Genomic DNA, 24,875 nt, shown 5'->3' on the forward strand with positions numbered 1-24,875 from the left:
AGGTGGCGCTTTGATCACTGGATTTTGGCTCATGGTCCTATTTCCTCTTAAATTATATACAGAAAAAGGAAACGCGGAACGTTGAACCGGATAAGTGAAAATGTCATCATCAAATATTTGAGTTTCCTGTGAGTTAAGAACATGGGAAAATGTCACAGATAAAGCTTTTTGTAGGTAATATTTAATCGTTTCTTTTAACGTTGTAATTAGTGGCTAGGTTATCAATTCTGTGTCGTGAAAGATGAAATTCAAGAGTACATATTGATTGATCTATCAGAATTATTTAGTTTCGTTAACATAATACACGGCATGTGAAAAATTATCGATACATAATTGTAACCTTAACTTTCTTTATACAAAAATCCTTTCATGTGAAATAAGGTGTAATAACACATTTTATTCCGAGAAACCTAACCTATTCAACAATGAAATCGGGTACAACGGACAAGCATACGGGATCTATACTCTTGAAAACAGAAGAGAACGAGCAAGTCTTTCAATTAATAGGAAATCGATGTCAGGTAAGTAGATTCTTTGTAATTTGTAATTATTTTTATTAAAATTAATACTGCCTTTCTCATTGTATTGTTTTCTTTGACCTATATGATTACATGATCGGTAAAATCACGTCATCCAACATTTTATATGTTTTTCGATTTGCTATAGTTTTTATAACTAAATGGGTACTTACAATAGAACAATTTCGATACAGTATATAATCTAGAAATGTATTACATGCATTACGTATTTTAATGCCATCAGATATAAACCTATATAATTATATTCACAAAAGGCATTTCATCTGCCCCACCCTTATCGCGTAATTCTAATTTAGTTAACAAATGAAAAAAATTATTAACACTATAAAGATAAATTTTTTTAGATATTATATTACTTTTATTATGATATGTATCATTTTACTTACTAAAATCTGTTAAAATGAGAACATGTATATTTCTTTGACGTTTTAGTGCTTGGCAGCTGGAATTATACAGTTATATTTAACTGAACCACCTTTTCATAAAGAATGGGTAAAAAAGAATACTGGTATAATAACTTTAATCAGAGATAATCCAAGACGTAGTTTTTTCTTGCGATTATATTGTTTACAAAGAAGAGCCATGTTGTGGGAACACGAAGTTTATAATTCTATGGATTATAAAACACCTTTAGTTTATTTTCATACTTTTGAAGCTGAAGAGTGCATGGCAGCATTCAATTTTGCAAATGAAGTTGAAGCTATCACATTAAGGTAGATATATATTGTTATGATTTTATTTTATGTATATTGCAAAATTGTTAATTCATTTATCTAATGATAAAAACTATGGTTTTATTTTAAGAGATATTCTTCTTGATAAATTGAATGCTAAACGACAAAAAAGGCAAGAAAAGCGATCAAAAATGGAAATGGAAACACAACATGTGGTAACCTTACCACGAAAAAGCAGAAGTAGCACATCATCATTTGCATTTACAACCGGTGCTACATCAAATACATTAAATGGGCAAACTACAGTTGGTGTTAACAGAAGTGCTTCTAGTAGTTCTATGTATAAAAGTAAAAAAAAGAAAGGTGACAAAGATTCAAGAAGAAAATTGACTAAGGATGATATAAGTTTACCATCTAATTTTAGGTTGAATTTTTAATATATCGTTATTTATTTTATTTCTGATAATACATAGAACACATAAATAGACACTTAAAAATTTATGATACCTTATTAGATATTTTTCTAACTTTTTGTATAATATTCAATTTTCATTTTGTAGACACATAGTGCATATGGGATGGAATGCTGAAAATAAAGGTCTAGAATTTGATGCAGTTAATCCAGAATTAAAAAAGTTTTTTGATATGGTAGGTGTTTCTGAACACCAATTGAGAGATCAAGAAACGCGTGAGTTTATTTATAACTTTATTGAGTCACATGGTGGCATGAATGCTGTTAAAGAAGTTGTTTTACCATCAACTAAATCAAGAAACACCAACCAACCTCCTGTATTACCACAACGTCAAGAATATCCTCCACCAGTACCAGCTAGAACAATAACTGTTAGTAATGCAATAATTTTTTGCATATCTCAATTTTCTTATGTTTAATGCAAAATTTTAATTTTTTTGCATCAGACAAGGAGTGCTCCACCATTACCTCCGACTCGGTTCAATACCCCAATTACTTCTCCAAATACATCAACTACTGCTCCACCAGTACATAGATCAGCACCATCGCGTCCACCACCACCCTCTGTAACTCCAGCACCTTCTCTACCACCCCCACCACCACCACCCCCACCTTCATCTGCTCCAACACCTCCCTCAAGAAATATCTCAAGTGGTCCAGTTCCACCTCCTCCACCACTGCCTAACAGTATTGATATGGATATTGCAAAGGTCAATGCAAATACCACAAATAACAACAATGAAGAGATCACTGATCTCAGGCCAATGCTAATGGAGTCTATTAGAAGCGGCGGTACTACATTGAGAGTAAGTACAGTTTCTTAATTCAAGGCTTATACCATTAAAAATAATATATAGAGATATACATCATATATTATCTTTTTGTAAAATCGAAAGATGTGTTCTTAAAAAGAAATATGTTGAATTTTTTGCAGAAAGTTAGTAAAACAGAAACAAAACCAGCTCCAGTCAATGATTCCAGAAGTGATTTATTAGAACAAATTCGTCAAGGAATAGAATTAAGGCCTGTTCCTAACGAAGTTAAAGCTACTCCACCACCAGCATATCAAGATGGTTTAGCTAGTGCACTCACCAGAGCTCTAGCAGAGCGATCTCGTGCAATTCACAGTGAAAGTGATGAATCAACTAGCGATACAAGTGAAGATGATGATTGGGATGATTAAGTCAGGTAAATTACAGAATACAAATAAAACATATTTGTACGTGATATAAATGTTTGCAATTGTTCTTGGTATCTATTTATATTATTGAATAATATAATTTTATTAATAGAGATACCATATATTTCAGACAAAAGTCGTTTTACTGAGAAGATACAATAATATACTACTGTGATAAATATACTATTGATTAACATTTAGGAGATTAGGAATTATGTAAATGTGTATCATAAATGACTTTTACTTTGAACATCCAAAGAAGAAAAATCAGATGTTTAAAAACAGGAGCCTTTTAAGTATATATTAGAATGTATAAAGGTACAATTTGGTTTGCATGGATAGGGCAGGTAAGGGCAGGCTAATTTAGATGTTATCTTTAAAATAATTGGTTTATTCAATTATGAGCAATAAGAATAAAATGCTATCAAAATAGGGAAATAGTGAGCACATGTGATATAAAATAAAGATAAACAGGAAGTGGTATTCATGATAAGAAAACTGCTATTATTATACTTCTTTTGACATGGCAGTTGTGCCTAAAAAGATATTCTCTCGTTTATCTCTTGTTGTTAAAAGTTAGTACAAAGTTTATATATGACTACATATACATACACTTTTTTGATGTTACCATGTATTCCTATATATTCCTTTTCTACCCTTTATATATATATGTATATATATATATATATATATATATATATATATATATATATATATTTAATATATATATGATAGAAATTTATCCAATTATCAATAAAAGATTTCATATCTTCTGTAGCCTTAGAAAAAACAAAATGAAAATGATTATCATAAAAAAAACAATCAATAAACATTAATAGCAATTCTTTTATTTGAGAATATATTTTTTCAAACAATAATTTTTCACTTAATTTAGGTATACGAATTTTCTACTTTTATTTCTATTATTATTCCCTATATTATCATTGCTAAATTTATTGTAAAAAGCCTAAAAGCCTTAATTTGCCCTTTCTAATTCTTATAGCATTAATTTCATATTCATGAAACTACATAGTTGAGGTCTTTTGATATATTTGTACATTAATATAGAAACAAATTACGAATGTATATGTGTGCTAACATACACATGTGAAGATATAAAAATTAAAAAAATTTGGAATAATGCAATAAAAATATTGCTCCATTATATGATTTTCATATAATTACAAAGATATAGTATCAAGCTTATGAAAGAATCTTAAGATATATACCTGCTTACAATAATACTGTAACTACACAATATTTTGCGTATATGACTTAGGTTTAATAATCATGGACATCTAATACTAATGAAATATGATCAACAGGATGATACGAAGCAGAAGGTATGCTTTACCACTACGGAGAAATCCTAGTCAGAAATGAAAAAACCTGTTACTGATTATTGTATTATGTTATATATTATGCAATATGAGATATATAATGTATTTTCTTTTTCTTTTATTCACACTTTCTGGCTAAATCCCAGTGTTATCTAAAAATATTATCATATGCATGAATAGAAAAAATATACTACTTGTTAGTACAATATAAGTGTATTATAAATAATGTTTTACTAAACGTTCTTTAATAAATGAAATAAATACGGTTATGTGTTTCAGAAAGATTTCACTTGCGCACATAAAAGTCACATGTATAGATACTGATAGTAATTAATACAAAGACTATGTAAATAAGCTGTTTTTTTCTCATATATATATATTTTTTTTAACATGGTAAAAAAAAAAAAAAATTGAAAAAAAAAAGAAACAGGAATTTTTCGTTGATGGTATATTCATTTAAAAATTTTCTGAGTTATCAAGCTTTATACTATCACTAATTTTTACAGGAGATTGTACAAATATCATCAAATCTGAAAATTCTAGATTATTTATTTCGTAGTAATAATATTATAAATTAAGCGATGATTTAGTAACAGTATATAACTTTTATTTTTAATAATATTTATGACTTAACATATCAATGATGATATGCCTTAAATCAAAAGTATTTAATTGAATATATTGTTATTAAAGATTGCAACATGAACCAGTGTAGCGATTACTGTGAAATTCGTGCTATTGCGAGAAAATGATACGAGGGAATAGAGAAAGAAAGAAATAGAGAATTCATTACCACATTAATTGAACTTAATAAATTACGTATTTTCCAAAAGTGATAAAGGAAATGATACACGAAAAGATACTATATTATATATATATGTATTTATATAATTCCTCATATAAATATTGTATTAGGTGTTACAAATAATTTAGTAAAAAATATATCTTCTATAAGCAAGATAAATTAATTACTTCATATATTTGCTTTTTTAGTATTGAAAATAATGTATGTTTAATATTACTCCATATTATATTAAAATGTATAGTTTAACTATAAGCGCAATGTAATCAACAATAATGTAATGTTGACACGCGACAAAGCTCTTAAGGTACAATAATGAGTCTTTTTTTAATATTATTGATTAATATGAGAAAAAGAATTTTTTTTTTTATGTTTAAAATAATCCTTTTGTCGTATTACGATGAAATAGATTTTAATAGAATCTTCACATTAAAAAGTTATTACGATTAAATAATATGAATATACAATTATATTTATGAATTATTCTTCAACAATGAAATATATATTTGTATTTTTAGTATCTCATATTTAAAGTTGGGTATAAAATAATAAATACATTAAGACATATTTGTTGTTTCGTGTTTACAAAAATGTTCTGTATTTTTTTTATAAAAATTACTGTGAAAAATTATTTTTAACTTTTTACTATTAATAGACTATGCACTTAAAAAATTCTTTAAAAGAAAAAGTATTAGATAAGTGATATTGTTATTTATCTAAGTAGTTAATTTCAATGAAATTGTTCATGCGCCCAAATAGATTAGTTGCACTCTTAAAGGGAAAAAAGAAAAAGAAAATAAAAAACGACGTACGAATATGACACGTAAATGAGAATAAATTATTCGTTTTACTGTTATATTTTGAATGAATAAATGTAATGTTAAAAATTAGATTAATTTCTTTTGCAGTAGCTAATACTCTATACGATTTTATTAATATAATTATTGATAATATATAAACAAAGAAATATTGAAAAGTATTTGTTATATGTACAAGTTTTAAATCACGAAATAATCACAAGCATGATATATCAATAATTGATAGTTATAAATACGAGACTCGAGCGATATCAAAAAATATGTAAATACTGTTTCTAGTGCATTCATATTATTTGCAAAGTATTGTTACAAACAAACAGGGTATAAATTAATAAAATTATTATGGGATAATCTGTAATGTTGAAAATGAACATTATATGTTTTGCATGAGTAATATCTACGTAGCCATAGACGTAGATGATACATCCATGGTAGCCGGTGTAGTTATACTAAATGCAGCGACAAAAACGTTAATAATAGTTATAAGAAACACACCAACGACAACATAATTATTAATTTTTCGTGCATTAAGTGATTTTGATTGTCCTTTCATATCGAATCTGCCTTTAAAAATTAAACTTACACCAACGGCGATCTAAAAGAATAATAACAAAGAAAAACTCCTTTAATCGCGTCATTCTGATTTCGCAAAAAGTTTCATAATAATGTATAGCTCGTCATTATTATATTTATATCTATATATATATATATATATATATATATATATATATATATATATATATTGCGTATAGGAAAAAGAAAAAAAAGACGTCATACCTGTAGCAAAAGACTGATGACAATGAGAATCAGAATAACGTAAAAGGTAGGACTATTTCGTTGATATTCAATAAGGTACCTTAACTGATTAGCATTAGCTGTAATCAACGCTACGTCCATCATACCCTGGGCTACAGTTTTCTTCGCTGCAAAAGTATTAACAGCTCGTGTGTTGTAAGCTTGCGATCTTTTGTCCGTCGTATCAACAGATACAACAATATCCTTTGATGTAACAATTTTTTCAACATCGTTCGCATTATCGTGTAATCCTTTATTATTTAATTCCACTTTATCATTATTCAGGCGAGGTTCTTCCATGTTGTCCTTCGTACGATCGATCGTTTGACAAATTTGTTTAACCGTCAAGAAGAAAACTTGTTATTGTTAGGAGACCCGAACGAACGAGCGAGCGAGTAGGTAAGAAAAGAAAACATTCGCGAACGGATCGATCAAGATTACTGCGGAGCTTTGTCGATGAATATTTAGATAAGCGCTCAAGTATATATTAACGATCTTTCGTCTTTTACAGTGCGTGTGACAATTATCCAACGTCCTTTCTTAACTTTCTGTCAAGAGAATACATCGAGTTGACCTGTATTTTTGCGAATGTGTATATATATATACACACACACATATAACAAATATATAATGAATTTATATTAGTACACAATTTTACGAATTGTATCAATAATGATGAAAAACAGATACTCTATCTCTACCATTAGATTGCTATCTTACTTTGTATCAACCTTCTACGGTATTAGAATATCCTCTATACTCTATTGTAAAAATAATATTTACAAAACAAACTTCACTAATCATTGCACCGAACGACTTGTAATACACACGACACGCTAGTCAAAGTTAAACTGTTAGTATTATTTTATAGAAAGGAATCAGATAGGATGTGATAGGAAACATATACAGTGACGGCTATGTTCTATCAGTTTTGATAGCATCATTAAAAACGGAAAAAGTAAAGCCACAAGTATGACGCATGTTAGAGAAAGGAAATATAATGTTATAAAGACACACTGATATGCCTATACACGAAAAAGTAGTTCCTGTTTAAGTTTTGTTTCTACTTCCTTCGGAGATAAGAAATATGTATTTTCTATATACATTTAATTTTCCATATACATTTGATATTTGTAATTCGCTTTCATGTATTTAGATATTCATACATTCGTTTAATTTACTAGCATCAGTGGTTATCTTTTAATGATAATGCTATGTTTTTATGATACGCTATACGAAACTTGCGTAATAAATGATATTAAAAGGCATTCGATAGAAAACATCGAGTCGTATGTTTGCGTATCAGTCAGAATTTACAATTTTACCATGTCGGCACGGGTAAGAATTATTTTTTATAAATATTTCATTACCATTAATAAATGAGCGAGTGTAAATGAGAGAGTAAAAAAATGAAAGTATTTGTGAAAATATGTAAGGTAGTTTTGAATAGATTTGGAGAAATATTTAATTTTACTGATAACAATAATAATAATAATAATAATAATAATAATACTAATAATAATAATAATAGTATAATAACAATTCTTTAATTCGCATAAATATAAGCAGGATTGTCAAAAATTATGGGGTGGTCGTTTTACAAAGGAAATCGATCCTGATTTTCATGATCTAAACGCATCCATTAAAATCGATAAACGGTTATATGCAGAAGATATAGAGGTAAAGTAAATGATGATAAGGAAAATAAATGATCTACGTATGTATATATAATATTACAATAGTTATATTTTCAGGGAAGTATCGCTTATGCAACTACACTATGTAGAGCTGGATTTTTAACGGAAGAAGAAGTACAACTTATTGAGAATGGTTTTAAAAAGGTTCAATGATTAAAAAGATAAAAAAGAGCGAAAGTATTTGAAATTCATTTAAATAAAATTACTTGATTAAAAAATAAATAAATAAAACGTGTTATAAAACAAATGTTAATAGATCTTGGCCGAATGGAGGGATAATCTTTTTGTTATCATTCATCAAGACGAGGACATTCATAGTGCAAATGAGCGTAGATTATCGGTAAAATTTTAACGAGTAATAAACAGAGAGGTCATTATTAAAATGGTGCTTTGATATGATTGATAAATCGATCAATATTTGCTATCACAGGAATTAATCGGTGACGTAGCAAAGAAATTGCATACTGGTAGAAGTCGTAACGATCAAACAATAACGGATACTCGACTTTATCTTCGAAAGTCGATAGATAAACTTCATTTAAGAATTAATAATTTTATCGAGGTATGTATATATTTTATATTTTATTTTTGAAAATTAAACTTACTAACGATATTATTATGAAGCTGATTTATGCGATACTAAATGGAATATCATTTGAAAATCAATTATTTTTAGACACTTATAAATCGTGCTGAGAAAGATAACGATGTGATTATGCCTGGCTATACTCATATGCAACGTGCACAACCGATTAGATGGTCACATTGGCTTCTTAGGTTTGAATATTAAAATGAATTGGTTACAGATAACTAAATAAGTAAAAATGATATATTAAAAAGACTAAAAAAATAAAACAAAAGAAAATTTATATAATAATAATTCTTTATGATAATTCAGTTATGCTTGGTACGCAAAAGCTGATGTTGAAAGATTACAAGAAATTCGTAAACGTGTGAACGTATTGCCATTAGGAAGTGGTGCCATTGCTGGAAATCCATTTGAGATAGATCGACGATTTTTAGCAACTAATCTTGGCTTTGAAGACATTAGTTGTAATAGTATGTACGCGGTTTCCGATAGAGATTTCGTTGGTAAGATTTTTGTTTGTTTCCAAATATTTCTTTATATAATATATATATAATAATATCTTAGAGTAAAAATATTTTTCAATATACAGCTGAATTTCTTTTCTGGTCATCTTTAACTACGATCCACTTGAGTCGATTGGCCGAAGATTTGATCATTTATAATACCAGTGAATTCGGTTTCGTAGAATTTTCCGACGACTTTTCAACCGGCAGTAGTTTAATGCCACAAAAACGTAATCCTGATTTAATGGAAATAATCCGTGGAAAAAGTGGCACTTTACTTGGAAAGGTTTTTTTTTTGCACAATATCAATTCGATAAATATTTATATCTTACTTTATTGAAATTATAATATACACGATAAGAAAAGATAACTAATAATATATGATTTCAGTGTATGGGCTTCATGACAACTCTTAAAGGTATTCCATCAACTTATAATAAAGATCTTCAAGAAGACAAAGAAGCATTATTTTCTGCGTTCGATACATTAGATAATATATTTTTTATTATGGAAAAAGCATTAGGATCTTTAACAATAAACAAAAAAAAATGCAGCGATGCTTTAACAACCGATATGCTTGCCACCGACTTGGCATATTATCTTGTGAGGAAAGGGGTAAGCAATGGACGTTTATATACATCATAGATTGAAATATAAAAAATGGAGAAAGAGGGAAGTAATCTAAATAAATAATCATAATTGATATTAATGATTTTGAAAAATTTGAACGTTTTAGTTACCGTTTAGAGAAGCACATCATTTGGCTGGCAAAGTTGTAACTTTTGCCGAATCTGAAGGTTTATCATTGTGCGACGTACCATTAGAAAAATTACAGGAAATAAGGTAAATTATTTTATATCGAACATAAAAAGAGTCTACTGTATATAAACTATTCACGTTTCTTTTTCATATAATATTAAAAATTTTTAGTCAAATTTTTAAGAAGGACGTGGAATATATTTGGGATTTTAAAAGAAGCGTTGAACAGTACAAGGTTATAGGTGGTACCAGTACGTTTGCATTATGCCATCAAATAAATTCTCTTCGACATTGGTTACGAGAATCGAATATACAGTCTCTTGTTGTGGAAGAGCATGTGAAAGTGTAGATTAATTGTTCGTTTTCTTTTTTTTTTTCTTTCGAAATGAGTTAGACGACGCTAATATTTCGTTTATTTTATTTGACTTCATATAATAGAAAATAACCAATAAAATTATTCCTGATTATATAGCGTTATGTTGTATATTATTTATCGATGCAGTGCAAACTCACAATTTCATGAAATGACTATCTCTTCTTAAAACGATATAATTAATGCGATAAAAGTGCAGCTTTAACGGACACGATTTTATGTTTCCTGAAGTTTAGAGGAGCTATTTGAACATTCGTAAAGATCTTTCGTTTTGAATCGAGGACATGTTTGACATGACCGAAACTAGAAATCATCGAAAAATGAATGGACGGATGCGTTATTTCGCTCTGTAACTGACATCTCATTCGCAATGGGTATTATAGAAAAAATAGGTTATATAGCGATCTTTTACTGGAGCTACAAAATCTATCACGGCATAATACGTAAACTGATCAATGGCTTTTCGAACGACAAGAAAATTGATTTATTATCGATGGGTAAATGGGGAATGGTAACTGGTTGTTCACATGGTATTGGGAAAGCATATGCCGAAGCACTTGCAAAAGCAGGATTAAATGTTGTCCTAATAAGTCCCGATACTGAAAGTTTGAAAATATTTGCCAACGAAATAGAAGCTCTCTGCAATGTTAGAACGAAAATAATAAGATTAGATTTTTCCGAAGGAATGGAAACTTACCGTGCAATAGAGAAGGAAATATTAAATTTAGAGGTGGGCGTATTGGTGAATAATCTCGGTATTTCTTATCCTCATCCTGAATATTTCCTGGATCTACCACATAAGGATAAAATTTATATGAATATTATACATTGCAATATCGTTGTTGTGACGAACATGTGTCGAATAGTCTTACCACAGATGGTTTTACGTGGTAAAGGTGTTATAGTAAATATTTCATCTAGCGTGGCTCTAATGCCATGTCCATTATTGACTGTTTTCGCAGCAACGAAAGCCTACGTTTTAAAATTCAGCAGAGATTTGCAAATCGAATACGGCAAGCGTGGTATAATCGTGCAATGTCTTTTACCTGGAACTGTGACCAATCACACGATGGATTCTCCAAAAGCTGGCTGGATGATACCAACTCCAGATGAATATGTTCAAAGTGCTATAAAAACGATCGGAAAGGAAATCGTCACAACTGGCTTCATTCCACATTCCTTATTGATTGGAATGGTCAAACTGATATATCGTTTTTCCCCAAAGTTGATACTTATATGGATGATAAGCGTTATGGAGAATAATCGTAACAATATGTTACAACGATATCTTGCTTAATCTCATAATCTTCATATTCGCTTTTTCGCTCATCGCTCTTTTGAATTTTGTTTGCCGCGCTCTTTTCATTTTGCCAATCAAACACTATCAATAAATTAGTTAGTGCATATTAGATCGTGTTACTAAAGAGAAATTACATAATTTGTATATATTTCTCTTTCAAAAAGAAAACATTTTTATGATTTTTTATGAAAATCTACATTGTTTATTTTTTCATATTTAATTATCTAATTAACAACGCATATATAATATATTTTTTATGTTACTATTCATTTCTATAAGAGAACGTATTGTAAACTGAACTAATGGAATATATCCGAAGTTGCGTAATAAATTATCAATTAGTTCGTTTATATAAACATTCATTTTACGTATTAAAACGATATATTAATAAATAATACAAATGGAACATATAAAATTATTCACATATATTCGTTAAAATCATGCATGGCGTTTTGCATGTTGTTACATAACGAAAATTAATAGAAACAGCAAAAAGGAAATCTATGTAGGTATATATGTATCTATGTAGCTGTAGATAACAAAATATTTATAAAATTAATATACAAATGTTTAAATTTAATACTGTTTTCTTTTTTGCCGATCATTTAATGTCAAAAGAAAGGAACATTGTATTAAGGTTGTTCATTATTCCTGGCTTTAAAATAGTTTACGTCAACAATAAGAACTGGCGTAATTCTTGACCAATTTTGATGAACAAAATTTCACTTTAAAAAGGGAGATATAATCTAGGACCACTCTTGCGAAAAACTTTATTTTCTTTGAAAAAAATCGCTTTAAACTATTGTGTTCTTTCGAGAATAATTTATGCATGAAAAAAGCTTCTCCAAAACAAAATTAGAAATTAATATTCTCGATAATTTTACAATTGTTTAAACAGTTTTTAATGTACGCGGAATACAAAAAAATTATATTTAAACAATAGTACATTAGTTTAATATCACAATGATCGTAACGCGAGAGAAACTTGAAATAATTTTAATATAAAATACCAAGACTTAAATATCTTATTATCGAGATCATTGGCCTTGCGAAATATAAACATATACAACTTCTACTAACTTTGACTTTTGTCGAATTAGTTTCTTTTTGTACTCCGACGAGCGCGGATCGCAGCTCACCCATTCCGGACGCGAATCTTAGAAATTAATATTCTCGATAATTTTACAATTGTTTAAACAGTTTTTAATGTACGCGGAATACAAAAAGATTATATTTAAACAATAGTACATTAGTTTAATATCACAATGATCGTAACGCGAGAGAAACTTGAAATAATTTTAATATAAAATACCAAGACTTAAATATCTTATTATCGAGATCGTTGGCCTTGCGAAATATAAACATATACAACTTCTACTAACTTTGACTTTTGTCGAATTAGTTTCTTTTTGTACTCCGACGAGCGAGGATCGCAGCTCTCCCTTTCCGGACGCGAAATCTGAGAAATCAATACTTTCGATAATTTTACAATTATTTAAACATATATTGGTACAGTTTTGCTTTGAATTTCGATGAGTATAAATAGATGAGTCCCATAGTACGCGTTCTTCGCTAGTAGTAACGAAGAGTTAATGTAAATACGTAATTATATCATTAACCCTTCCAATATTTTATGCAAATTATTTTATTTTAGAATTAAATGATGAAGTGGGGAGACTTTCCCACTCGTGGCGACAACAAATTCGGTCCTTTGACCGACTTTTACAGTTACTGGTTCAGTTGTGTTTCGGCCTTCGATGAGGTAACTTAGAAATTTTCGCAGATGCCATGCATGTAAGTATTAAGGAACAGTGAATTCAAATTTCGTTTTGTTTCACTAAATTTTTACAATATTCTATACAGTTTGTTGGATTTTAGACAAAAGTTGCGAAGTGGGGATAGTCGGCCTGGAGGGAGGACAACAAAGACGGTCCTTTGACTTACTTTTACAGTTACCGGTTCAGTTGTGTTTTGGTCTTCGAGGAGAGAACTTAGAAATTTTCGCGGAGGCCGCTCGTGCGATTATTAACGAACAGGTAGTTTAAATATATATCTGTATCACTCATGCGTACAATATTCTATACAGTTTGTTGGATTTTAGACTAAAGTTGCGGAGTGGGGAGAGTCGGCTTGGATGGACGACAACAAAGACGGTCCTTTGACTTACTTTTACAGTTACCGGTTCAGTTGTGTTTTGGTCTTCGACGAGAGAACTTAGAAATTTTCGCGGAGGCCATTCGTGCGATTATTAACGAACAGGTAGTTTAAATATATATCTGTATCACTCATGGGTACAATATTATATACAGTTTGTTGGATTTTAGACAAAAGTTGCGAAGTGGGGATAGTCGGCCTGGAGGGACGACAACAAAGACGGTCCTTTGACTTACTTTTACAGTTACCGGTTCAGTTGTGTTTTGGTCTTCGAGGAGAGAACTTAGAAATTTTCGCGGAGGCCGCTCGTGCGATTATTAACGAACAGGTAGTTTAAATATATATCTGTATCACTCATGGGTACAATATTATATACAGTTTGTTGGATTTTAGACAAAAGTTGCGAAGTGGGGATAGTCGGCCTGGAGGGACGACAACAAAGACGGTCCTTTGACTTACTTTTACAGTTACCGGTTCAGTTGTGTTTTGGTCTTCGACGAGAGAACTTAGAAATTTTCGCGGAGGCCATTCGTGCGATTATTAACGAACAGGTAGTTTAAATATATATCTGCATCACTCATGGGTACAATATTATATACAGTTTGTTGGATTTTAGACTAAAGTTGCGGAGTGGGGAGAGTCGGCCTGGAGGGACGACAACAAAGACGGTCCTTTGACTTACTTTTACAGTTACCGGTTCAGTTGTGTTTTGGTTTTCGACGAGAGAACTTAGAAATTTTTGCGGAGGCCATTCGTGCGATTATTAACGAACAGGTAGTTTAAATATATATCTGTATCACTCATGCGTACAATATTCTATACAGTTTGTTGGATTTTAGACTAAAGTTGCGGAGTGGGGAGAGTCGGCTTGGAGGGACGACAACAAAGACGGTCCTTTGACTTACTTTTACAGTTACCGGTTCAGTTGTGTTTTGGTCTTCGAGGAGAGAACTTAGAAATTTTCGCGGAGGCCGCTCGTGCGATTATTAACGAACAGGTAGTTTAAATATATATCTGTATCACTCATGGGTACAATATTATATACAGTTTGTTGGATTTTAGACAAAAGTTGCGAAGTGGGGATAGTCGGCCTGGAGGGACGACAACAAAGACGGTCCTTTGACTTACTTTTACAGTTACCGGTTCAGTTGTGTTTTGGTTTTCGACGAGAGAACTTAGAAATTTTTGCGGAGGCCATTCGTGCGATTATTAACGAACAGGTAGTTTAAATATATATCTGTATCACTCATGCGTACAATATTCTATACAGTTTGTTGGATTTTAGACTAAAGTTGCGGAGTGGAGTGAGTCGGCTTGGAGGGACGACAACAAAGACGGTCCTTTGACTTACTTTTACAGTTACCGGTTCAGTTGTGTTTTGGTCTTCGAGGAGAGAACTTAGAAATTTTCGCGGAGGCCGCTCGTGCGATTATTAACGAACAGGTAGTTTAAATATATATCTGTATCACTCATGGGTACAATATTATATACAGTTTGTTGGATTTTAGACAAAAGTTGCGAAGTAGGGATAGTCGGCCTGGAGGGACGACAACAAAGACGGTCCTTTGACTTACTTTTACAGTTACCGGTTCAGTTGTGTTTTGGTCTTCGACGAGAGAACTTAGAAATTTTCGCGGAGGCCATTCGTGCGATTATTAACGAACAGGTAGTTTAAATATATATCTGCATCACTCATGGGTACAATATTATATACAGTTTGTTGGATTTTAGACTAAAGTTGCGGAGTGGGGAGAGTCGGCCTGGAGGGACGACAACAAAGACGGTCCTTTCACTTACTTTTACAGTTACCGGTTCAGTTGTGTTTTGGTTTTCGACGAGAGAACTTAGAAATTTTTGCGGAGGCCATTCGTGCGATTATTAACGAACAGGTAGTTTAAATATATATCTGTATCACTCATGCGTACAATATTCTATACAGTTTGTTGGATTTTAGACTAAAGTTGCGGAGTGGGGAGAGTCGGCTTGGAGGGACGACAACAAAGACGGTCCTTTGACTTACTTTTACAGTTACCGGTTCAGTTGTGTTTTGGTCTTCGAGGAGAGAACTTAGAAATTTTCGCGGAGGCCGCTCGTGCGATTATTAACGAACAGGTAGTTTAAATATATATCTGTATCACTCATGCGTACAATATTCTATACAGTTTGTTGGATTTTAGACTAAAGTTGCGGAGTGGGGAGAGTCGGCTTGGAGGGACGACAACAAAGACGGTCCTTTGACTTACTTTTACAGTTACCGGTTCAGTTGTGTTTTGGTCTTCGACGAGAGAACTTAGAAATTTTCGCGGAGGCCATTCGTGCGATTATTAACGAACAGGTAGTTTAAATATATATCTGTATCACTCATGGGTACAATATTATATACAGTTTGTTGGATTTTAGACAAAAGTTGCGAAGTGGGGATAGTCGGCCTGGAGGGACGACAACAAAGACGGTCCTTTGACTTACTTTTACAGTTACCGGTTCAGTTGTGTTTTGGTTTTCGACGAGAGAACTTAGAAATTTTCGCGGAGGCCATTCGTGCGATTATTAACGAACAGGTAGTTTAAATATATATCTGTATCACTCATGGGTACAATATTATATACAGTTTGTTGGATTTTAGACAAAAGTTGCGAAGTGGGGATAGTCGGCCTGGAGGGACGACAACAAAGACGGTCCTTTGACTTACTTTTACAGTTACCGGTTCAGTTGTGTTTTGGTTTTCGACGAGAGAACTTAGAAATTTTTGCGGAGGCCATTCGTGCGATTATTAACGAACAGGTAGTTTAAATATATATCTGTATCACTCATGCGTACAATATTCTATACAGTTTGTTGGATTTTAGACTAAAGTTGCGGAGTGGGGAGAGTCGGCTTGGAGGGACGACAACAAAGACGGTCCTTTGACTTACTTTTACAGTTACCGGTTCAGTTGTGTTTTGGTCTTCGAGGAGAGAACTTAGAAATTTTCGCGGAGGCCGCTCGTGCGATTATTAACGAACAGGTAGTTTAAATATATATCTGTATCACTCATGGGTACAATATTATATACAGTTTGTTGGATTTTAGACAAAAGTTGCGAAGTGGGGATAGTCGGCCTGGAGGGACGACAACAAAGACGGTCCTTTGACTTACTTTTACAGTTACCGGTTCAGTTGTGTTTTGGTTTTCGACGAGAGAACTTAGAAATTTTTGCGGAGGCCATTCGTGCGATTATTAACGAACAGGTAGTTTAAATATATATCTGTATCACTCATGCGTACAATATTCTATACAGTTTGTTGGATTTTAGACTAAAGTTGCGGAGTGGGGAGAGTCGGCTTGGAGGGACGACAACAAAGACGGTCCTTTGACTTACTTTTACAGTTACCGGTTCAGTTGTGTTTTGGTCTTCGACGAGAGAACTTAGAAATTTTTGCGGAGGCCATTCGTGCGATTATTAACGAACAGGTAGTTTAAATATATATCTGTATCACTCATGCGTACAATATTCTATACAGTTTGTTGGATTTTAGACTAAAGTTGCGGAGTGGGGAGAGTCGGCTTGGAGGGACGAAAACAAAGACGGTCCTTTGACTTACTTTTACAGTTACCGGTTCAGTTGTGTTTTGGTCTTCGACGAGAGAACTTAGAAATTTTCGCGGAGGCCATTCGTGCGATTATTAACGAACAGGTAGTTTAAATATATATCTGTATCACTCATGCGTACAATATTCTATACAGTTTGTTGGATTTTAGACTAAAGTTGCGGAGTGGGGAGAGTCGGCTTGGAGGGACGACAACAAAGACGGTCCTTTGACTTACTTTTACAGTTACCGGTTCAGTTGTGTTTTGGTCTTCGAGGAGAGAACTTAGAAATTTTCGCGGAGGCCGCTCGTGCGATTATTAACGAACAGGTAGTTTAAATATATATCTGTATCACTCATGCGTACAATATTCTATACAGTTTGTTGGATTTTAGACTAAAGTTGCGGAGTGGGGAGAGTCGGCTTGGAGGGACGACAACAAAGACGGTCCTTTGACTTACTTTTACAGTTACCGGTTCAGTTGTGTTTTGGTCTTCGACGAGAGAACTTAGAAATTTTCGCGGAGGCCATTCGTGCGATTATTAACGAACAGGTAGTTTAAATATATATCTGTATCACTCATGGGTACAATATTATATACAGTTTGTTGGATTTTAGACAAAAGTTGCGAAGTGGGGATAGTCGGCCTGGAGGGACGACAACAAAGACGGTCCTTTGACTTACTTTTACAGTTACCGGTTCAGTTGTGTTTTGGTTTTCGACGAGAGAACTTAGAAATTTTTGCGGAGGCCATTCGTGCGATTATTAACGAACAGGTAGTTTAAATATATATCTGTATCACTCATGCGTACAATATTCTATACAGTTTGTTGGATTTTAGACTAAAGTTGCGGAGTGGGGAGAGTCGGCTTGGAGGGACGACAACAAAGACGGTCCTTTGACTTACTTTTACAGTTACCGGTTCAGTTGTGTTTTGGTCTTCGAGGAGAGAACTTAGAAATTTTCGCGGAGGCCGCTCGTGCGATTATTAACGAACAGGTAGTTTAAATATATATCTGTATCACTCATGGGTACAATATTATATACAGTTTGTTGGATTTTAGACAAAAGTTGCGAAGTAGGGATAGTCGGCCTGGAGGGACGACAACAAAGACGGTCCTTTGACTTACTTTTACAGTTACCGGTTCAGTTGTGTTTTGGTTTTCGACGAGAGAACTTAGAAATTTTTGCGGAGGCCATTCGTGCGATTATTAACGAACAGGTAGTTTAAATATATATCTGTATCACTCATGCGTACAATATTCTATACAGTTTGTTGGATTTTAGACTAAAGTTGCGGAGTGGGGAGAGTCGGCTTGGAGGGACGACAACAAAGACGGTCCTTTGACTTACTTTTACAGTTACCGGTTCAGTTGTGTTTTGGTCTTCGACGAGAGAACTTAGAAATTTTTGCGGAGGCCATTCGTGCGATTATTAACGAACAGGTAGTTTAAATATATATCTGTATCACTCATGCGTACAATATTCTATACAGTTTGTTGGATTTTAGACTAAAGTTGCGGAGTGGGGAGAGTCGGCTTGGAGGGACGAAAACAAAGACGGTCCTTTGACTTACTTTTACAGTTACCGGTTCAGTTGTGTTTTGGTCTTCGACGAGAGAACTTAGAAATTTTCGCGGAGGCCATTCGTGCGATTATTAACGAACAGGTAGTTTAAATATATATCTGTATCACTCATGCGTACAATATTCTATACAGTTTGTTGGATTTTAGACTAAAGTTGCGGAGTGGGGAGAGTCGGCTTGGAGGGACGACAACAAAGACGGTCCTTTGACTTACTTTTACAGTTACCGGTTCAGTTGTGTTTTGGTCTTCGAGGAGAGAACTTAGAAATTTTCGCGGAGGCCGCTCGTGCGATTATTAACGAACAGGTAGTTTAAATATATATCTGTATCACTCATGCGTACAATATTCTATACAGTTTGTTGGATTTTAGACTAAAGTTGCGGAGTGGGGAGAGTCGGCTTGGAGGGACGACAACAAAGACGGTCCTTTGACTTACTTTTACAGTTACCGGTTCAGTTGTGTTTTGGTTTTCGACGAGAGAACTTAGAAATTTTCGCGGAGGCCATTCGTGCGATTATTAACGAACAGGTAGTTTAAATATATATCTGTATCACTCATGGGTACAATATTATATACAGTTTGTTGGATTTTAGACAAAAGTTGCGAAGTGGGGATAGTCGGCCTGGAGGGACGACAACAAAGACGGTCCTTTGACTTACTTTTACAGTTACCGGTTCAGTTGTGTTTTGGTTTTCGACGAGAGAACTTAGAAATTTTTGCGGAGGCCATTCGTGCGATTATTAACGAACAGGTAGTTTAAATATATATCTGTATCACTCATGCGTACAATATTCTATACAGTTTGTTGGATTTTAGACTAAAGTTGCGGAGTGGGGAGAGTCGGCTTGGAGGGACGACAACAAAGACGGTCCTTTGACTTACTTTTACAGTTACCGGTTCAGTTGTGTTTTGGTCTTCGAGGAGAGAACTTAGAAATTTTCGCGGAGGCCGCTCGTGCGATTATTAACGAACAGGTAGTTTAAATATATATCTGTATCACTCATGGGTACAATATTATATACAGTTTGTTGGATTTTAGACAAAAGTTGCGAAGTGGGGATAGTCGGCCTGGAGGGACGACAACAAAGACGGTCCTTTGACTTACTTTTACAGTTACCGGTTCAGTTGTGTTTTGGTTTTCGACGAGAGAACTTAGAAATTTTTGCGGAGGCCATTCGTGCGATTATTAACGAACAGGTAGTTTAAATATATATCTGTATCACTCATGCGTACAATATTCTATACAGTTTGTTGGATTTTAGACTAAAGTTGCGGAGTGGGGAGAGTCGGCTTGGAGGGACGACAACAAAGACGGTCCTTTGACTTACTTTTACAGTTACCGGTTCAGTTGTGTTTTGGTCTTCGACGAGAGAACTTAGAAATTTTTGCGGAGGCCATTCGTGCGATTATTAACGAACAGGTAGTTTAAATATATATCTGTATCACTCATGCGTACAATATTCTATACAGTTTGTTGGATTTTAGACTAAAGTTGCGGAGTGGGGAGAGTCGGCTTGGAGGGACGAAAACAAAGACGGTCCTTTGACTTACTTTTACAGTTACCGGTTCAGTTGTGTTTTGGTCTTCGACGAGAGAACTTAGAAATTTTCGCGGAGGCCATTCGTGCGATTATTAACGAACAGGTAGTTTAAATATATATCTGTATCACTCATGCGTACAATATTCTATACAGTTTGTTGGATTTTAGACTAAAGTTGCGGAGTGGGGAGAGTCGGCTTGGAGGGACGACAACAAAGACGGTCCTTTGACTTACTTTTACAGTTACCGGTTCAGTTGTGTTTTGGTCTTCGAGGAGAGAACTTAGAAATTTTCGCGGAGGCCGCTCGTGCGATTATTAACGAACAGGTAGTTTAAATATATATCTGTATCACTCATGCGTACAATATTCTATACAGTTTGTTGGATTTTAGACTAAAGTTGCGGAGTGGGGAGAGTCGGCTTGGAGGGACGACAACAAAGACGGTCCTTTGACTTACTTTTACAGTTACCGGTTCAGTTGTGTTTTGGTCTTCGACGAGAGAACTTAGAAATTTTCGCGGAGGCCATTCGTGCGATTATTAACGAACAGGTAGTTTAAATATATATCTGTATCACTCATGGGTACAATATTATATACAGTTTGTTGGATTTTAGACAAAAGTTGCGAAGTGGGGATAGTCGGCCTGGAGGGACGACAACAAAGACGGTCCTTTGACTTACTTTTACAGTTACCGGTTCAGTTGTGTTTTGGTTTTCGACGAGAGAACTTAGAAATTTTCGCGGAGGCCATTCGTGCGATTATTAACGAACAGGTAGTTTAAATATATATCTGTATCACTCATGGGTACAATATTATATACAGTTTGTTGGATTTTAGACAAAAGTTGCGAAGTGGGGATAGTCGGCCTGGAGGGACGACAACAAAGACGGTCCTTTGACTTACTTTTACAGTTACCGGTTCAGTTGTGTTTTGGTTTTCGACGAGAGAACTTAGAAATTTTTGCGGAGGCCATTCGTGCGATTATTAACGAACAGGTAGTTTAAATATATATCTGTATCACTCATGCGTACAATATTCTATACAGTTTGTTGGATTTTAGACTAAAGTTGCGGAGTGGGGAGAGTCGGCTTGGAGGGACGACAACAAAGACGGTCCTTTGACTTACTTTTACAGTTACCGGTTCAGTTGTGTTTTGGTCTTCGAGGAGAGAACTTAGAAATTTTCGCGGAGGCCGCTCGTGCGATTATTAACGAACAGGTAGTTTAAATATATATCTGTATCACTCATGGGTACAATATTATATACAGTTTGTTGGATTTTAGACAAAAGTTGCGAAGTGGGGATAGTCGGCCTGGAGGGACGACAACAAAGACGGTCCTTTGACTTACTTTTACAGTTACCGGTTCAGTTGTGTTTTGGTTTTCGACGAGAGAACTTAGAAATTTTTGCGGAGGCCATTCGTGCGATTATTAACGAACAGGTAGTTTAAATATATATCTGTATCACTCATGCGTACAATATTCTATACAGTTTGTTGGATTTTAGACTAAAGTTGCGGAGTGGGGAGAGTCGGCTTGGAGGGACGACAACAAAGACGGTCCTTTGACTTACTTTTACAGTTACCGGTTCAGTTGTGTTTTGGTCTTCGACGAGAGAACTTAGAAATTTTCGCGGAGGCCATTCGTGCGATTATTAACGAACAGGTAGTTTAAATATATATCTGTATCACTCATGGGTACAATATTATATACAGTTTGTTGGATTTTAGACAAAAGTTGCGAAGTGGGGATAGTCGGCCTGGAGGGACGACAACAAAGACGGTCCTTTGACTTACTTTTACAGTTACCGGTTCAGTTGTGTTTTGGTTTTCGACGAGAGAACTTAGAAATTTTTGCGGAGGCCATTCGTGCGATTATTAACGAACAGGTAGTTTAAATATATATCTGTATCACTCATGCGTACAATATTCTATACAGTTTGTTGGATTTTAGACTAAAGTTGCGGAGTGGGGAGAGTCGGCTTGGAGGGACGACAACAAAGACGGTCCTTTGACTTACTTTTACAGTTACCGGTTCAGTTGTGTTTTGGTCTTCGACGAGAGAACTTAGAAATTTTCGCAGGAATCCACTCTAGCAAGAATTAACGAAGAGTTGACGCAAGTATATTTTCTATCACTTATATTTTCATAATTCTGTACTGTTTCTTTTGTTTCAGACTTAGATTCTGCACTTCCAGGGACTTTGACACACTATCTCCAAAATTGGACTTAGAATTTTTCTCACCTTCGTGCTACTTTGACAATCTATCTGCACGAATGGACTTAGAAGTTTTCGCACTTTCGGAAGACTTTGAAAATCTATCTCCACGAATGGACTTAGAAATTTTCGCAGGAAGCCACTCTAGCAAGAATTAACGAAGAGTTGACGCAAGTATATTTTCTATCACTCATATTTTCATAATTCTGTACTGTTTCTTTTGTTTCAGACTTAGATTCTGCACTTCCAGGGACTTTGACACACTATCTCCAAAATTGGACTTAGAATTTTTCTCACCTTCGTGCTACTTTGACAATCTATCTGCACGAACGGACTTAGAAATTTTCGCACCTTCGAGATACTTTGACAATCTATCGCCACGAGTGAACTTAGAGATTTCTGCACTTTCGGAAGACTTTGAAAATCTATCTCCACGAATGGACTTAGGAATTTTCGCAGGAAGCCACTCTAGCAAGAATTAACGAAGAGTTGACGCAAGTATATTTTCTATTACTCTTATTTTCATAATTCTGTACTGTTTCTTTTGTTTCAGACTTAGATTCTGCATTTCCAGGGACTTTGACAAACTATCTCCAAAATTGGACTTTGAAATTTTCTCACCTTCGAGATACTTTGACAATCTAGCGCCACGAGTGAACTTAGAAATTTTTCCACTTTCGGGGGACTTTGACAATCTATTTCCACGAGCGGACTTAGAAATTTTCACATGATACCATTCGAGCGAGTATTAACGAAAACTTAAAGTAAGTATATTTCTCTATCATATATTTCTTGAATTAGTTATACAGTTTTCATTATAACAGTGATACTAACAATTTCGTTTGTATTTTTGTTTCAGAACCCGTTACAATCACGCACGTTGCAATGATGTAATCGAGTGTTAGTACCGCTAAAATAAATTTATCGTGAAATAGAAGCAGTGTTTGTTCGTTCGCGTTTCGCGATTTAAATCATAAGTGTTTTTGCACAGACTGCGTGCAATGCAGTCTTTAGAGTCAGTGTTTGTTCGCGTAGTTTTTTGATTTTTTAACAGTCGCACAGACTGTACTTATAAAATATAGTAGAGTGTCGTTAAGTAAATTCAGTGATCGTTCGTTAATAAATAACTATCGCGAGTTAGAGTCAGTGCATCACTGAAGAGGATCTCAACCAACTTCGATGTCGACCTACCTCATTTTCAACCAACTACAAATCATCCACCCTCAATTTCGACCTAAGTCGCGGTCCAGTGTTTTGGAGCCGTCGCAGAACTTCTTAAGTAGTAAGTTAATTTTTAAGTCCCTCCGATCACTCAATCATGTCGAGGACGAAAGGTCCGAATCGGCACGAGTGATTGGTTGTAATTAATTAGTAGAAGAGCAATGAGTGACCACGAGTAAATTTATCCGGAAATTTACTCGTGAATGGTTCGTTATTTTTTGATTTATTTATTAGATCAGGATAGAGTCTTCTTGCTTAAACGCGTTAATTATAATTATTTGAAATTTTGAATATTTAAATGCATTTTTAAATAATTTTCTCTCGTGAAAATAGTAAAGTATCGCGATATTCACAAATTTTAATAATGAATAAGCAAGAAGATATTCGCGATGGATAGTCTCTGGATTACAAGTAAAGTTTTGTAATTTAATTTCCAATAATTAGAATAATTGCTTGTAAGAAGGAGCGTCCAATGATTTTTCATTACATTTTTAAATAAAGATTAATCAATTTTATTAATAAAAGAAAAGTCTCGATAGAGTCATTGCTTTTGAAAGAATCAAGTAGAGTAGAGTCGTTGATAAAAGATAAAGAGACTTGTAGAATCACAACGCGTAGAGCATAGAATAAATTAATCAATTTTTAGCTTAGGATTTTCAGCAATTAATATATTATTTCTCGTTTCTTTTCCGATGCTTTTTCGATTTTTCGTTTCAGGTTTGGTTTAGAGTTGCTTTAGATTTATTAGTTT

The 24,875-nt window shown here is 33.7% G+C and overlaps 4 protein-coding genes and 1 long non-coding RNA gene across 11 annotated transcripts; 4 read left to right on the forward strand and 1 right to left on the reverse strand.

Moving 5' to 3' along the window:
• The first annotated feature begins 1 nt into the window (after position 1).
• Positions 2 to 5,899, forward strand: LOC127067182 (actin nucleation-promoting factor WASL-like). Its single transcript, XM_051001816.1, has 7 exons — positions 2 to 521; positions 972 to 1,252; positions 1,344 to 1,637; positions 1,774 to 2,056; positions 2,132 to 2,491; positions 2,620 to 2,873; positions 2,996 to 5,899. The coding sequence occupies exons 1-6, from the start codon at positions 426 to 428 to the stop codon at positions 2,866 to 2,868; spliced, it is 1,563 nt and encodes a 520-aa protein (XP_050857773.1). The 5' UTR covers positions 2 to 425; the 3' UTR covers positions 2,869 to 2,873; positions 2,996 to 5,899.
• Positions 5,900 to 6,046: 147 nt separating this feature from the next.
• LOC127067189 (ninjurin-A-like) lies at positions 6,047 to 6,920 on the reverse strand. The gene is made up of 2 exons (XM_051001825.1): positions 6,603 to 6,920; positions 6,047 to 6,420 (listed from the first exon to the last, which is right to left on the reverse strand). Exons 1-2 carry the CDS (start codon positions 6,918 to 6,920, stop codon positions 6,223 to 6,225), a joined length of 516 nt encoding a protein of 171 aa, XP_050857782.1. The 3' UTR covers positions 6,047 to 6,222.
• A 749-nt stretch (positions 6,921 to 7,669) lies between these two features.
• LOC127067181 (argininosuccinate lyase) lies at positions 7,670 to 10,635 on the forward strand. 2 transcript variants are annotated; one of them, XM_051001815.1, is made up of 11 exons: positions 7,670 to 7,958; positions 8,190 to 8,300; positions 8,375 to 8,461; positions 8,574 to 8,657; positions 8,748 to 8,879; positions 8,994 to 9,094; positions 9,216 to 9,409; positions 9,496 to 9,695; positions 9,800 to 10,024; positions 10,146 to 10,252; positions 10,340 to 10,635. In XM_051001815.1, the coding sequence occupies exons 1-11, from the start codon at positions 7,824 to 7,826 to the stop codon at positions 10,515 to 10,517; spliced, it is 1,554 nt and encodes a 517-aa protein (XP_050857772.1). In that variant the 5' UTR covers positions 7,670 to 7,823; the 3' UTR covers positions 10,518 to 10,635. The 2 variants fall into 2 exon arrangements, with proteins under 2 accessions (XP_050857772.1, XP_050857771.1); XM_051001814.1 differs by having other exon boundaries at positions 7,732 to 7,958; positions 8,363 to 8,461.
• A 141-nt stretch (positions 10,636 to 10,776) lies between these two features.
• LOC127067188 (very-long-chain 3-oxoacyl-CoA reductase-like) lies at positions 10,777 to 12,421 on the forward strand. Its single transcript, XM_051001824.1, has one exon. The coding sequence runs from the start codon at positions 10,912 to 10,914 to the stop codon at positions 11,836 to 11,838; it is 927 nt and encodes a 308-aa protein (XP_050857781.1). The 5' UTR covers positions 10,777 to 10,911; the 3' UTR covers positions 11,839 to 12,421.
• A 1,299-nt stretch (positions 12,422 to 13,720) lies between these two features.
• LOC127066726 (uncharacterized) lies at positions 13,721 to 23,576 on the forward strand. Of its 6 annotated transcripts, XR_007782483.1 has the most exons (4): positions 13,721 to 13,877; positions 13,943 to 14,546; positions 14,993 to 15,215; positions 15,281 to 15,512. It is a non-coding gene; the product is annotated as an uncharacterized LOC127066726 (long non-coding RNA). The 6 variants fall into 6 exon arrangements; XR_007782482.1 differs by lacking the exons at positions 14,993 to 15,215; positions 15,281 to 15,512 and adding an exon at positions 21,460 to 23,576; XR_007782487.1 differs by lacking the exons at positions 14,993 to 15,215; positions 15,281 to 15,512 and adding an exon at positions 21,906 to 23,576.
• Positions 23,577 to 24,875: the final 1,299 nt, after the last annotated feature.

Source organism: Vespula vulgaris, chromosome 10, assembly GCF_905475345.1.
Source record: "Vespula vulgaris chromosome 10, iyVesVulg1.1, whole genome shotgun sequence".
Classification (NCBI taxonomy): Eukaryota; Metazoa; Arthropoda; class Insecta; order Hymenoptera; family Vespidae; genus Vespula; species Vespula vulgaris.

Excerpts from the sequence above, each read along its gene's own strand:
- LOC127067181 (XM_051001814.1), top strand. The coding sequence starts at position 7,824 with ATGATAATGCTATGTTTTTATGATACGCTATACGAAACTTGCGTAATA. Across the intron at positions 8,658-8,747 it reads CAAATGAGCGTAGATTATCG|GAATTAATCGGTGACGTAGC; the intron begins GTAAAATTTTAA and ends TTGCTATCACAG. Across the intron at positions 9,095-9,215 it reads TGGTCACATTGGCTTCTTAG|TTATGCTTGGTACGCAAAAG; the intron begins GTTTGAATATTA and ends ATGATAATTCAG.
- LOC127067188 (XM_051001824.1), top strand. The coding sequence starts at position 10,912 with ATGGGTATTATAGAAAAAATAGGTTATATAGCGATCTTTTACTGGAGC.
- LOC127067189 (XM_051001825.1), bottom strand. The coding sequence starts at position 6,920 with ATGGAAGAACCTCGCCTGAATAATGATAAAGTGGAATTAAATAATAAA. Across the intron at positions 6,421-6,602 it reads TCATCAGTCTTTTGCTACAG|ATCGCCGTTGGTGTAAGTTT; the intron begins GTATGACGTCTT and ends TTATTCTTTTAG.
- LOC127067182 (XM_051001816.1), top strand. The coding sequence starts at position 426 with ATGAAATCGGGTACAACGGACAAGCATACGGGATCTATACTCTTGAAA. Across the intron at positions 522-971 it reads TAATAGGAAATCGATGTCAG|TGCTTGGCAGCTGGAATTAT; the intron begins GTAAGTAGATTC and ends TTGACGTTTTAG. Across the intron at positions 1,253-1,343 it reads GTTGAAGCTATCACATTAAG|AGATATTCTTCTTGATAAAT; the intron begins GTAGATATATAT and ends TTTTATTTTAAG.